The sequence below is a fragment of the Vespula pensylvanica genome, chromosome 3 (assembly GCF_014466175.1).
Source record: "Vespula pensylvanica isolate Volc-1 chromosome 3, ASM1446617v1, whole genome shotgun sequence".
In the NCBI taxonomy this organism is placed as follows: domain Eukaryota; kingdom Metazoa; phylum Arthropoda; class Insecta; order Hymenoptera; family Vespidae; genus Vespula; species Vespula pensylvanica.
In genome coordinates, this window is record NC_057687.1 from 3755789 (window position 1) to 3771469 (window position 15681).

Consider the following 15681-nt stretch of genomic DNA (forward strand, 5'->3'; position numbering starts at 1 on the left):
TACAGATACGGAGCTAAAAGGATTACAATTTAATACAGGAATTTAAATAAAACAAAAGGAGAATTCGTTAAGGTTGCTAAGGTTTGAAGAATTATTCAAGGAATCTGATTCTCTCGAACGACCATTCATTTCTTTTTCGCATCCCCATAACCTTGAGACGATTTAAGAGGCCGACGAGTCACGTCCTTCGTTATGAAAAACAAGAATCAAATTGACTCGTCTACCGCAGAGAGCATATCTGCGAGTCGAATTACCTTCGATAGAAATTCACCTTGATTATCGAGTAACCCAATTAAGTAATATAAAAACGTATCGGGCTATATAAGTTGCGATTTCAAGTGTCTATTTCTTATGCAAGCCAAAACTCTGTATTCGAGTAATTCGTTGCATTATTCTAGAGGCATGCACCACACCTCTTCTTACACCCACGCACATACCACGGCCTTTCCCTTCGAGGAAGTCTTCCAAGCGAGTTCCTCTCATAAAGGAGATCTCGTCTTACTCCTATCACTGATCAATCATCGATTGGACACGGAAGGATTTACGTATAATAGTGTAGAAAAAGAAAAAAAAAAACACACAAAAAAAAGAAGAAAAAAGAAAAGAACTTCTACTATATAAATTGTAAAGTTTTCTATTTCATCAAAGATCACTAATCATTTTTAATAAGCATAATATTTCTCGTAACGGGATATTTCAGCAATATTTTAAGACACTATCGCATTATGTCTGTGTAGACGGGGTCATTCTCATCCTCACGCATCAGATTATATCTTCGCGAGATCGCAAATGAGAGTTCCCCTTCTCCAAAAAAAAAAAAAAAACCGACGATTCTGCATCCTCCCTCGCGAACCCGGTTTACATGACGTACGATATTTGACAGTGAAAGTTATCCGTGTTCGAATATAGAGTTGAAAAAATAGCACGTACGTACATATATGTACGTATACTTTATATTTACCAGTTTAATAATTTAGAACACTTATGACCAGTAGTGAAATCATTATCATTCATCAGAGAACATGCCTTTAATCTTATAGATTTCTTTTTATTATGTATAAATAATCGAATTTATTAGTAGTCAATTAGTATTGGAGCATATTAGATATCAAACTGAATTGGTAGTAGAGATCGCAGACAAGAACAGAGTCCATTGGAAAACATGGAGCCAAGTATCCAAGCGGATACCAACCAACCGTCCGACCCTGTGGACGAAGAACCGGTGAAAGTGACAAGAGGCAAGGTCGTCCAAAGCGAGTCGTTACAAAATCAGGAATTCCTCGAAAATAAGCGATTCTCCAACGATCGTTCAAATCCTAACCAATCTTCCTATCACTAAACTGAACTTATCTAAATATTGCAAATTAAAAATTGCTAAGTAATCTTTATCTACTTAAAGAACGATAACCTTCTCTTTCTCTCTTTCTCTCTCTCTCTCTCTCTCTCTCTCTCTCTCTCTCTCTCTGTCTTTCTTTATTTCTCTTATTCTTTCTTTCTCTCTCTCTTTCTCTCCGTCTCTTCATAAAAGACTTATACATCTTCGAGTTATAGAAAAAGTAAGTCGAAATGCGAACTGAATTGCTAATATGTTGAGACAACGAAACGAGACAATTTTGAAAGATCTTTAGAGATCATCGTAACGACGATTCGTCGGAGAAACGAGAAGAGAAGAAGTCTCGCAATGAAATTGCCGGAAGGAATGAAAGAAAGTCCTTTCAACGACCCGAATTTTACGATCCACCTTTCTAAATTGGCCTTCGAATTTTGTTAATCGCTTGAAATATTGGTAGCTTGCGAAATTACAAAGTTTTCAATTTTTCTTTGAAAATCTCACGTGTTCGCGTTGCATCGATATTATGATCGATATTATGAAAGTTATTGATAAGGGTAAGAGGGAAGGGGAGAAGGGATTTTCTAAGAACTCATTGAGCTGCGGAAAGTTTCACGAAAAAAATAAATAGATATGGTACTTCAAGGTAATTGAAAGACGAGTCATCAGCCGCTTCGACGAAAAACGTTTGCACATGTTGCGTTTTACAGGCATCGATTTGTATCGATATATCGGTCTGACCGTGATGCCGTTGATTACGAGGAATAACGGAAGGCTGTTTCTGCAAGGTTAACCACCTTTCTTCTCGCTTATGGACACATGTCACCGATTGGCGTAACTTATTAGACAGAATTTCTCTTATCGATAATTCTCCGGACGAGATTGACATTGTTTAAACTATTGTACGAACGATCTTGGACTTTGTCGAGGTAACTATCTGAACGAGCAATCGTATTCGCGTATATTATTCATCGCAGCTTCGTTTTAAATACATCGTACATTGTTGCACTCTACCATTCTAATTCCATTTCTAATCACGTTCATATACCGCGAACAAGCGGCTTCGCTCGAAAACGAATGCCACGAAGAAATAACGGGAAAAGTTACAACGGTAAATCGTTCTTTTACGAGGAATTAATATCCTTTTTCTTTCCCTCTCTCTCTCTCTCTCTCTCTCTCTCTCTCTCTCTCTCTTTCTTTTACTTCCCTTATGCGCGACAACTGAATTGCTTTTTACGCGAAATCAAAGCGTAGAAATCGCGTGCGTCTTTCGACTCGTGGAAACTCGTTCCAATGGCAGTTACTAGAATTTGGTATAACTTTCGTAAACTTCTTTAAAAGAAACGGATGGGCAAGCGATTATACAATATAAGCGACTCATCTCACGTAGGTAAAGAATTTCTCTTTCGATTAACGTCAAAATCATGGAGACTACTACACACTGAATAATTCAACAAACAAAATAAAAATCAAATCTTATCGTTATGTTTTATATAACGTCGTTTGAAATCGTCAAGAATTTATCATTTTTATTGAATTATTCGATCATGGAGTATATCAATCTAGATAGAATTGTTCGTAGGAAGATTTATGTAATCTCAATAGTTCGTATTAAAATTATGTTATCCTCTTTTGAAATATTAATTAAATAAGTTCCAACTGAGCGATTTTTCCTTATAGATTTAAAATCGAAACAACGGAAGGCTGATTCTGCAAGGCAAACCACCTTTCTTCTCAACAGTGATGGCATGCCGTAACGCGACGGTTAACTCAACTACGGTAATTCGATACAAGACTAATCACGAACTAGACAAGTACAGGATGGGAGGCATTTAATTCCATCGACACGCTTTATTCCTCGTCGGATCTTCGTACTCGTCATAATTGAGTTTCTCCTTCGATTTTTTATCAGAAAATCTGCCGAGTCGAGGTAACGCGCTCTCGAAATGCAAAAGGCTACTTTCAGACTTTTTCCACGCTGGGAAGTCCATGCGAATTGAACAAACGCTCGAGAAAGTGAGCACAAGTGAGAATAATCGAATCCTCATCGCCGCATATACAGGATGTAAGAAATATGGCGAGTTGGTTAAACCTACACAAACCCGTTTTACTCGTCGAATCGTTCCGAAATCGTATATACGTAGATACAAAAGGAAAGAAAACAAAACGAAAGAAAGAAAGACAAGAAAATCTCACTAAAGTCGATCGACCTATGATCATTTGAATGAATACGTGTCGTACGTAAGCAGCCCACGATTTTGGTTACACTCTGTATACAAACGTTGTGTCGGCGAGAAAGAGGTAAGTTTCGAAATACGAGATGTGCATAATTATACTCGCCTACTTACACATTAGTATTATAGGTATTATACATGCATCGAGAATGTAACGAAGTTTCATTTATTTCTGGCACGCCCTAAACTACCTGCTTATTCTGTGATGGTCACTCTTCACAACAGCTTTTTCAGGTTTGGATAAATATATATATAAAAATATACCTCTTTCTCTTTTTTTTCCTTTTTTTCTTTTCCTTTGTTTCTCGAAATACCATTCACGTCATCGAAGAAGCCTCGGCATTTCGATTCGTTCTCATACGATCGAGAAAATCTCAGGAAAGGCCAAGTAAACGGGTCAGATCGTTGTAGGTGATGAAACGAATCGATTCTATTCGAGTCACGCGACAGAAGCAGAGGACTCGTTCGCATGAGCGACGCGCAATGTCGTCAACATGATTTTCACCTTGACCGTGTACAGGTCATTGTCTGCTACTTTTCGATACTTTAAAGCGTTCATTAAAAGTCAAACTTGAACGAGATCTCAAGCGAGAGATCACGTTGAAATATTGTTTAAAAGAACCATCGATCGTCTGTATATAATTGTCTATTAATCAATCTAAAATATAATCCTCGCTAAGGTTTATAAAGATATTCTTGTAGACATTTCGTAAAGAAATAAAGAAATCTATAAAAGTTATTGATGAAAAAGAAAGGAAGAAAAAAATGTCCAAGCTAAAAAAGTTTCGTCTTAGGAAGAATAACAGGAGGTTAATGTGCCGTGGCAATATGGCGCTTGCAAAGATGAAGTAGACACCATTTTAAAATGCCGACTGCCAATTGACATTTATCCTCTGCACGTAAGAGTATCTACGTCGTCACCGTTTTGTCCTAGACAAGATAGTAACGTATCCTCGCGATCCATAAGATCTAATCCGTCTTTCGTAATAGCTCATCGGCCATGCTCTTTAACCAAGGCTCATGAGCTAGCATCTCATGACTTTTAAAAAAAAGGAAGTAGTTACCAATACCACAAGGACCTCTCGCCGGGCGAAACGAACAACGAAATGAAACGCGATTTCGATGCTTGTGATTGATTTTCGTATCGTTCAAATATTTAAACACTTTCAAACGATACTCTCGTACGATACCGGTTTCATATGTTATATAATAGGTATATCTGTAATAATGGGCTCTCTTAACATTCTCTCGAAATCTCTCGAAATCATCTTCAAGAGATCAAAGATAACATCACATATAATAACATCATAAGATTTATTATGACAGAAAGAAGTTTATGTCTAAGGGTGTTTCTCTGTTAGATTCTCTGTGAGTCTCTATGAGACTCTGAAAATCATTCGAGGTTCGTGAATAAGAATTCAGCTAACGTTCGGATCAAGGTTTCACTGTACTTTCTCGACTAGCGCGATTTTCGACGGTCTATGTCCCCTTATGTCTTTCTCTTTCAACATAGGTCAACAGAAAGAGATAGAAATGAATTTTGGATAATCAAATGAAGGTAAATCGAAAGAGAAAAAAAGAGAGAAGAGCTAAATATTAATGCGAAAAAGAAAGATGCTGGCTAAGATAGAAAGAGAGAGAAACAGAGAGAAAGAGACTGCACACAAATCACTATTCGTGCTCTACGAAAACTGGTTTTCTGCTTCTCTTCGTGATTATTGTATGGTACGCCAGTGAACGTGTGCCCCCATTGGCATCCCGACGCGTGCATCGCGCCAAGGACTTCACGACACGCGTTTAGAAATGCCTCAAAGTTGGATCCTTATGGAACCGTGTGCCCATTAACACATACTTGTCCTTTTCATTTACGAATCGTTGAACATTTATTGTCGATCGAGTGAATTATTCAAAAGACTCCACGATATCTAACAATCACATCTATTGGCACGCATTTCCTTTAATGAATCTTCCGCGTTCTGACATTGTTTTCTTTGAAATACTCTCGTAAAAGACGCTGAGAGAGAAATAAAGACAAATATGGTGCCTCTGGTCTTTGATATAAGCGTATCGAGTAATTCACATACGAGTATATCATGTTGCAGTGTGCTACCAGACGATAATTATCGATCAGGAAATAAGTATGTTTCTGTATAGTTAACTCGATAACTATTTCCATATTTTTCTAACAAATCAATTTTATAGAATCATCGAGCTGCTCTCGAAGTAACCTCTATGAATTTTATAAGTAACCAATGAACGCTTCGAAACATCTTAATCACAAATGTCGATATTATCCAAAGAAAATATCTAGAGATCATGAATTAGCTACTACTCCAAATATTGATGTAAGAGAAAACAGTTGGCTCGATTAATGAAACGTTGAAAATACGCTACCTTTCGAGACATATGTACCATCGCCGACAACGATGACCTTTATCATATAAGCTGTAAATTTATTGACTGCTTGATCGTGTAACGTTTCTCGATAAGTGCGTTGCACGAGCATCGTGTCCTTTAACAAAGACTTCCTGAGTTTCCCGTATCATGAGATTGGATCTTTGCTTTTCCATCAATCTCGCGATAAGAAATTGAACTTCGTGAACTTTAAAAAAAAAAAAGATTCATTTGCATTGTCTCTTTCTAAATTTATCCTTCGTTAAATCGTCTCGTCTCTCTTCCCTCTTTATTCTTTTTGGTTACTTTACAATGGAATACATTTCGTGAAACGCCTCTGGCATATAATATAAAACGTTAATCCATATGTTAGCCGAAAGACACAAACTTTGTCAATTGGATATGACCTCGATAATGAAACCGATTCCAGGACACACTCTCTTAGTGTGGTCTCCTTTCATAGTAGACTCTACGGATCGATAAGATCTTTCAAGTGTAAAGAAAAAATGATTATCCACGTTACAATAAACTGAACATTGCTGACTCGATACGATATATTTAACGGCTAACTCAAAGTTTCTGATAAATTCGATAAAAAAAACCTTCCATACCTTTACGAAATATAGTGACTATGTTATTTTCCACTTGTGTGCTTATGCTATGCTATATCTTTACAAAACTATAGCTCGATCGGACGTTTGTAATTACATTTACAGCAAACCGTTTTCTAAACCTCAAAATGAAAGGCAAATCTCTGTGCGAAACCGTTTACGACATTAACAGGTAGTTTCTAATATTTTCGAACGATCTAGAAGCTAAAATGATATTAAAATCACTAGGCAGACACAGATGACGACCTTGTTTTAATTTTAGACAGAAGACTCACGATTCTTTCGTTCTTTTTTCTTTTGTTTTTTTTTTTTTTTTTTTTTGCATTCATCGATAAATTGTTAGCACTCCGATTGTCCTTCCTGATATCCTTGAAAATCGCTTCAGAAAATATTTTCTTAAATTAAAGAATCTATAGGAAACATTGTCGTAAATCTTGACTGTACGATCGGTTCATGAGTTCGATGCAAAGTTCGTTCAAAGAAGAATACCATACATGAAACGTAGACCAAGAATCTTAACAATATTTCTTGAATGTTAGCACGAAGGTGGCAGCACGATCCAGAAGGTGAAAGTTCTTACAAAGAAGAGGGAAGGAGTGGTGGTGCATATATAGAGGGGCGAGAGGGCGCGGCTTGTCCAGACGCTTTCCATCCTGACGACGACGACGACCACGACCACGACGACAACGACAACGAACAATGTCGCCGAGGTTGATATTCCTCTTAGGAACCCTCTGTCTATTCGCCGGTGAGTACACCTCAACACTCGTCATTATCCTTTAACGACACATACATCCTCTCTGTCTCAAAAACATTCCCTTTCTTCTCTCTTCGTAATCATTATTTATTTTAAAACATTAATTTTTCTTCAAAAAACAAAAAAATACGATCGTGAACACTTCAATCAATCTTTAAACTTTCCTCTCTTGAACTTTTCATCTTTGTATATCGAGAAAATTAAATATCATCTCGAAGATGATTAAAAAAGTATAAGGGTAAAATTCTCCGACGGAGACTTCAACGAGTGGTAAAGACTCACTTCGATACTTTCCTCTTTTCGAATGATATTATTTATCTATGTTATCGTGCTGCAAAATAATTTATTTAATTGTTAAGATATTAGTATTATGTTTGTTGTCGTCTTTTATTAACCATATTATTTCGATTAATAAACGTTTTTTCGTTGATTATTATTAAAATACTATTATACTATCGAAAGAGATATGAAAAAGATAGATAGAGATAGATTGAGATAGAAAGAGAAAGAGTAAGAGAAAGAGAGAGGGAGAAGGTAAAGGAGAAGGAGGAGAGAACATACTTCGGATAACCACCATCGCTTTCCCCGTGCTCGCCCTGACATTTCCAAGACTTTCTACTTCAAGAGTTCGTCGACCTATCCCTAGCGTCTCCGACTTGAGAGTCGCACGACACGATCGCGACATTTTCCACAACTCTCGATCGTGATGCCTTCCACATAAGAATGCCACGATATCGACGAAGAAATCGGTATTCGTAACACGTATGTATATACGTTGAAAATAACAATAGAGAAGATGAGAAAGATGAAAAACAAAGGAGCTTAAAGTAAACAAAGGAGTTAAAGAACGAACCTGTGCATGCCAATTAAAATTACTTCTCAGAATATTTTTATTATTTTATTCTTTTTTCTTGCTTTTAAATTAACTCAAGAGATATTCAAAATGAAACTCGTTGCATCGAGTGTATAATTAAATTTTTGTTTCTTTTTTTTTTTTTTTTTGTCGATTTGAAGAAAACACGATCTCGTTTTCGTGTTATTTATAAACAAGAAAAAATGGAAAGGAATGAATTAATCTACAACAAAGCGATCGATAATTTTAATAGAGGATTTATTTGCTTCCAGGAGCACAAGTAAGAGCTCAAGATGACGAAGGAGCTGATGAACTCGACGCGAATGCCGAAGAACTTTGCCATGATAGACCAGGAGACGAGTACTTCCGGTTAAACGTTGGTGGAGATTGTCGCGATGTCGTCAGGTAAATTGATAAATATTTCGAAATTGTTCTATCTTGTAATAATCGTTAGCTCGACGAGTGATTACATATCCGTGTACTAAATGTTCAATATCCTGTGAACGTTTTTAAATCATAAACATCGTCTTTATAAACTGGACCAAGTCGGAGAAAGTTTACGACTGACTATAACTTTCGAGATGGTAAACATATTAGAAAATTTTCTAGTAATATAAATCTTTGTTAAATTAATGAATCGATTATGCAACATTAACGAGCTATTTCAAATAGAAAGTATGATACATGAATCTAAACGAGATAATATTTTATACGTGATTTTACACTTGCAAATAAAATGCTGTTGCTTAATGTGTGATTTATCGATCGGCATCTAATAGATGTAAAAATAAAAGAAAGGAAGCTACAAACGAGTAAACTTATATAACAGGACTCGCCAAAGAAACTGAAATAACAGTTTATGTACTTGCTTTCCTTTTCACTTACGATTAATATCCGATATATATGACGTTTCAATTAAAAGTAAATACGTTCGCTATGATTACTCGAGCGAAGAAATTTTATAATACGTATAGAATAGCTTCTTCGAAAGATTTCCTCGAATAATTAAGACATAGTCGTCAGCTGCCATTTGAAATTTGCAATTATGTCGCATGCAATCCCTTTGAATGAGCTTTCTACAAAAGATGTTGCGTGCACCGATTGCTTCATCGTGTAACGAATACTTACTTACGAGAGTTCACTGTAATCCGAAATAGACAAAGTTCTGAGAACATTGTATGATTACATTAAATATATATATATATATATATATATATATATATATTTCTCGAGTTTCTAATACCGAGTGGTTTTCTTTAAGTCATTCGATCTCCAAGATACAAGGGAGTTACGTTCTCAAGGACTCTAGATTCCGTTAACTGTAGAAAGGCAACGAAAAATATATAATATCTCAAAGAAAAAAGTATTTCATCCTGCGTAGGCCACCGCAATGATGATTTACATGTTTACGAGATGTCTATAACTTAATAACGAACGTACTATTAAAATACGATCTGGGTGAAAATAATCGCAGGTGCGACAAAGCCAGTGAAATCGGCGTTACCAGGTTGGCAACAGTACGATGTCCGACTGGTCTCGCTTTCGACATTGAACGACAAACCTGCGACTGGAAGACAAATGTCAAGAACTGCGAACAACTGGAGAGTAAGCGAAATCCTTTTTATTTACCCCCTTAGACTGAAACGATTCCCTTTTCTGCGTTTACCAGGTGTACAAGATCCGGGCTGAAGCAAATCACGTGTCCCAGTGGGTTGGCCTTTGACTTGGACAAACAGACCTGTGACTGGAAGGGCAAAGTCACCAACTGTGACAAGCTCGAGAGTAAGTCGTAGAATCGGGTGGTGAGAATCGGAGCGACTTTATCTTGTTATGGTTCTTCATCGACGATGCATCGTGTCCCTTGTTTTATTTGATTTTATATTTTCTTTTTCTTTTTCTTTTTTCTTTTTTCATCAACCTTACGTCAAAGTAAACACACTTTTCATTCGAAAGATTTTCTATTTATTCGAATTCACAGTGAACTATCGTATCTTAGAACTGTACGATTAAAATATTGTTGCAAAATACTTACCCACGATGGAATCGTTAACCTCTCTTGCGTAAGTCAATGAAAGGAACGCGAGAGAATCTGAAGAACCTAGAAAGCTCCGGTCTCTTTGTAGACTCATGACGTAGCACGCACTGAAAGATTACTAGCACTAACGCACTATAATCCTCCAATCTCTCGAGAATGATCAACGATCTTTCGATGGCTCTAAGAAATTTCTTTCCAAAAACAAATCTGCAAATCTACGTACGAGATACGTAGATCCTTTTAATAAACTTTCGTCGAACGATAAAACAAACGATTAGAGCAACAAAGATCGAAGGATATTCTCAAAACAGAGAAAGAAAACAAGAAAACATAGAAAAAAGATATATAAACATCATGATCAACAACATACTCTAAATTCATATTACTATTTTCTATATCTTTCGTACAATCTTACTAAATCATGCTTAACACGACTAATCATCAATAAGAAAGCATAAGATTGCGATCATTTGTATCATAACTAACATTAGCTTGTCGTCGAAAAAAAAATCGATGAAAAAGAAGTTACTCAACGCAATTGCGTGGCACTCCTAAAGACGGAACGAAGAATCAGACAAGATCGTTCGTGACTCTTCTCTTTGGACTTTGATCGCGTTACGAGTTTGTCGTGGTTTCACGGCGAACGATCTAAATTAGCAGTGGCACGCAATGATTTTCTAACGTCGAACGGCGCACACAAACGCTCCTTTCTCCTCATGATCGCTCCAGGTACGAGGTAGCACGCACTTATTTACCGATCTGTCTCTCTTTCTATCTTTCTCTCTCTCTCTCTCTCTATCTATCTATATCTCTATCTCTCCCTACTTCTCTTTTTCTCACTCTCCACCTCTATTTCCTGACATCCAGATCGGTTTCGCTCTGACGATTTGGCCTCCTTATAAGAGAGCTCGTCGTTACTCAGACGCTTCGAGTTCGCTTTTACTTCAACGAAACTCCTCCTTCGAATATATCTGATCGATCATTGATCGAAGAATAATTTGACATCTGGTACATTTGGACATCTCTCTCTCTCTCTCTCTTTCTCTCTATTTCTTTCACTTCTTATCTCTATCTCTCTCTTTCTCACGAACACGTTATTACTCCAAATTGATTCTTCGATCTGACTCGAAATAATTCTTGAGTAACATTCGCTTTGTTGGATATCCAACATGCACAACGTTTTCATAAAATCTGTAATCTCATCAAACAGGAGCAGTTAAAAAAAAAAAGAAGAAAAGAAACGAAAAAAAATGGGGAGGTAAATAACGTGTCTAGAATGTAAAGACCGCATGGCAAACAAAGCTTCTTCGTTCATGCATCGAATGCGAGAGAATATGTGATTAACACATCGTTCTCGTTTGTCTCTCTTTCTCTTTCTCTTTCTCTTTCTCTTTCTCTTTCTCTTTCTCTTTCTATCTATCGTATTTTCGATTTACTTTCTATCTTCTTTCTTATCTCTTTCATTTTTTTTCTTCACGACCTTTTTCATGGGCATGCAAAATTCAAATAACAGTCAAGAAGCTTGCGTGCGTCGTCGTGAGCCGACATAGCACTCGAATCACAACCACCTTCCTCTCGAGTGAAAAATAAATACTTAGGACTTTTAAAGAAGGACAGACGATATGACGAGAACACGAGACGAGACTTAAAGTCAAGGCTCTTTATATAGTTAGGATTTTATTTGAACGATTAAAAAAACAAAGTGAAAGTAATAGCAACGTGAAATTTTTCGAAAGGAACCCGCTAGAAAAGAAAAACCAAATCCTGTGTATATATATACATAAACAAGTAAAGTTAGTATTACTACTACTGCTACTGCTAATACTACCACACCTGCAACGTCCCCTCTGGTTATATACATATATATATATATATGCAGATTATATATATATATAATATATATATATATACATTTATGTTTATATATATACATATATATATATAAATATACATATATCGGATAATTATTTCTTTTCGCAAAATAATCGAGAAGTTTCGTAGAAAGTTGTTTTCGATAAAAGATAAGCTTTGGATATGGGTTAAAATTAATTTAAGCACGATATCTAAGCTTCGTAAAAATGCAGACAAATATTTTGAAAAAAGTGGTATCCATGCCTATCGCCGGTCTACATCGAAGCATCGATGCGTGTAAATATAAAATGGGAAGTACAAGTAGTATTGGGCCTTGATTACACACTTCTTACAACGATGTATTACACACCTGGTGACCTAATTCGAAAGCCCGCCGCTGTAGATCGGACCTTTGAGTTCCTCTCTCGAGACATTATTAATCGAGAGTTACGTTTGCAGAGCCACGTAAGGTCTTACCCATCTTAAAAACCGACGAACCAGTTTGCCCGGATGGAAAGTTGTCCTGCGGAAACAAAGAGTGCATCGACAAGGAACTTTTCTGTAACGGCAAGCCTGATTGTAAGGACGAGTCTGATGAAAATGCTTGCAGTGAGTAAAAACAATTTCAAAAATTCCACTGATTCGAAACAAAATGAAGAAATTGATCTAATCGTGATCGATGATTTCAGCCGTCGAAACTGATCCAAACCGTGCACCAGATTGTGACCCAACACAGTGCGTTTTACCAGATTGTTACTGTTCCGCTGACGGTACTCGTATTCCTGGTAACATCGAACCCCAACAAGTTCCACAGATGATTACGATTACGTTTAACGGAGCAGTAAATGTCGATAACATCGATCTTTACGAAGAAGTCTTTAATGGTCAACGACAGAATCCTAATGGTTGCCAAATACGCGGTACCTTCTTTGTCTCTCACAAGTACACCAACTACTCAGCTGTTCAAGATCTCCACCGACGTGGTCATGAAATCGCAGTTTTCTCTCTCACTCATAAGGACGATCCACAATACTGGACTCAAGGTACCTACGACGACTGGTTGGCTGAGATGGCCGGAGCCAGACTTATCATCGAACGTTTCGCTAACATTACCGATGGATCCATCATCGGTATGAGGGCTCCATATCTCAGAGTAGGCGGTAACACGCAATTCGACATGATGGCCGATCAGTTTTTCGTTTATGACGCCTCCATCACAGCTTCCTTAGGACGTGTACCAATCTGGCCATATACTCTATATTTCCGTATGCCTCACAAATGTAACGGTAATGGTGGAAACTGTCCGTCGAGGTCACATCCGGTCTGGGAAATGGTAATGAACGAGCTCGATCGTAGAGACGACCCAACCTTCGACGAATCTCTACCCGGTTGTCACATGGTTGATTCCTGTTCCAACATTCAAACTGGTGAACAATTCGGCAGACTTCTCAGACACAACTTTAACAGGCATTTTAACAGCAACAGAGCACCACTCGGCCTACATTTCCACGCCTCGTGGTTAAAGAGCAAGAAAGAGTACAAAGAAGAATTGATCAAATTCATCGAGGAAATGCTTGCTAGAAGCGACGTTTACTTCGTCACTATGGTTCAGGTGAGATATGAAACTAATCTACAATGAGACATGGAACTAATTTGTAAAGAAATAAATCTTCAAACAAGAGTATCTTTTCCTTTTCTTTTCTTTTCTTTTCTTTTCTTTTCTTTTCTTTTCTTTTATATTAACGAATCTCCATTTCTTACTCAGGTTATCAAGTGGATGCAAACGCCGACCGAACTCTCAGCATTGAGAGACTTCCAAGATTGGAAGGAAACCTGTGACGAAAAAGGTCAACCCTACTGTTCCTTGCCAAACGCTTGTCCACTCACAACCAGAGAACTTCCAGGCGAAACTTTGCGCCTTTTTACTTGCATGGAGTGTCCTAACAATTATCCATGGTTACTCGATCCGACTGGCGATGGTTTTGCTGTAAAGAAATGAACAATGGACTGAAAGTTGCTCGATTTTGCGTCGAGACGCGCGATTTTTCAACGAACGAATGAAACAAAAAAATAAAGAAATAGAAAAGTAATACAAGCTGGGAAAAAATGTGCCCGGAAGAATCTTCGTGTCCATTTGGAAACAAGATCCAATCGACTCGAAACTCGAAGAAAGTTACAAAAATAAAAAGAAACTCTCTCGTTACATCGGTACGGGACTATAGAAAGTTTTGACAAAGGGCGTCTAGTTGAAACCATTCCGATCTCGTCGAACTCGCGAGATCATTCCACTCCTTGCCTGATCAACGCCCTGGCTTCGTATTTTTCTACTTTTCTTTTTTTTTTTTTTTTTTTTTTATTTACAACATATCGTGCACAGTGTATCGATAAGTTAGCGAAGTGAAAAATTATTTGTTGAAAGTAATATGTATTTATAATTGTACGTCGTCGTGAATAAAGCGTAAAATCAATTTCCTGTTATTTTATAAACAATGACTCGATGATTTTCTTTCATACATTTTAAAATCGTTCTATCGATCCGTCGCGAAAATATTTTTCTTCGAGTTAATCGTATGAATGAACGTAATACATGCAAAATACGTACGTACAAATCTTTCATTATCGATTTGATCGGTATGAAATGAATTTTAATCTTTATTACTTATTGCTTAAGAATTTGAACGATGGCTTCATAACACTCTTTCACGCGTAACGGGTATAATTGATGAAAATAAAGCTTTTTCAAGAATTCGAAAACGTCATCTCCACGTTTAAATCTTTATCTGTAAAATGAGGCCTTGTTCAAAAAAAAAAAAAATTGATCACGAATTACATCTGGATTCAATGTTGACGTAAACGCTGATTTCGATAGTTTTCGTGAAAACTTTAATAAATGACAAACAATCAGTCTACTGTTGACTTTCCAGCAGTAAATATTACAGCTCTCTTATTTCCTACTTGCAGATCGAAATAAACAATTCCTATTATTATTTAATATTCGTTTAAGATTTGTATAGCACTGTAATGTGCTCTACTAATATTAATAATTACATAACAATAATTGTTAATAAATAATTCTATACAATTATTTTTAAAAATTGCACTTACTTTAGTTAAATATTACATAGACGTTTATTTAAACATCACAAACAAATATTTTTATTAAAATAAAATAAATAATCCGTGCGATACGTGCTATGCATAATCCATTGTCAATAAATAAACGTGTACTTACCTTTATTGAAGTCTCATAAACACTATAAGAGGTTCTCTAAGTCGTAACATTCACGAACGTAAATATCCTCGTCAATTAAAACTGTTTCGCTATAACTGAAAATAAACATCATAAGAGTTGCTTCGAATTGTATATTTTATCGATATAAATCAATTGTTTGTTTAATTGTAAGAATTTATCAATATACATATACACGCGCGCGTATATACATATATATATACATATATATATATGTACATATATATATATATATATATATATATATAATCATCTTAAATAAAAATTAATGAACAACATACCAGTATAAGAAAGTCAATTCTTTTATTTTTCTTCGTAAATATTTCTTGCTTGTATATTGTAAACAAAATAATAACGTGATAATCG

At 36.4% G+C, this 15681-nt stretch overlaps 1 protein-coding gene across 2 annotated transcripts; it reads left to right on the forward strand.

Annotated features, from left to right (window-relative positions):
- Window positions 1-7177: 7177 nt before the first annotated feature.
- On the forward strand, window positions 7178-14533 carry LOC122627954 (chitin deacetylase 1). 2 transcript variants are annotated; one of them, XM_043809646.1, is made up of 6 exons: window positions 7178-7317; window positions 8452-8584; window positions 9654-9784; window positions 12525-12674; window positions 12755-13677; window positions 13831-14533. In XM_043809646.1, the coding sequence occupies exons 1-6, from the start codon at window positions 7269-7271 to the stop codon at window positions 14062-14064; spliced, it is 1620 nt and encodes a 539-aa protein (XP_043665581.1). In that variant the 5' UTR covers window positions 7178-7268; the 3' UTR covers window positions 14065-14533. The 2 variants fall into 2 exon arrangements, with proteins under 2 accessions (XP_043665581.1, XP_043665582.1); XM_043809647.1 differs by lacking the exon at window positions 9654-9784 and adding an exon at window positions 9849-9961.
- Window positions 14534-15681: the final 1148 nt, after the last annotated feature.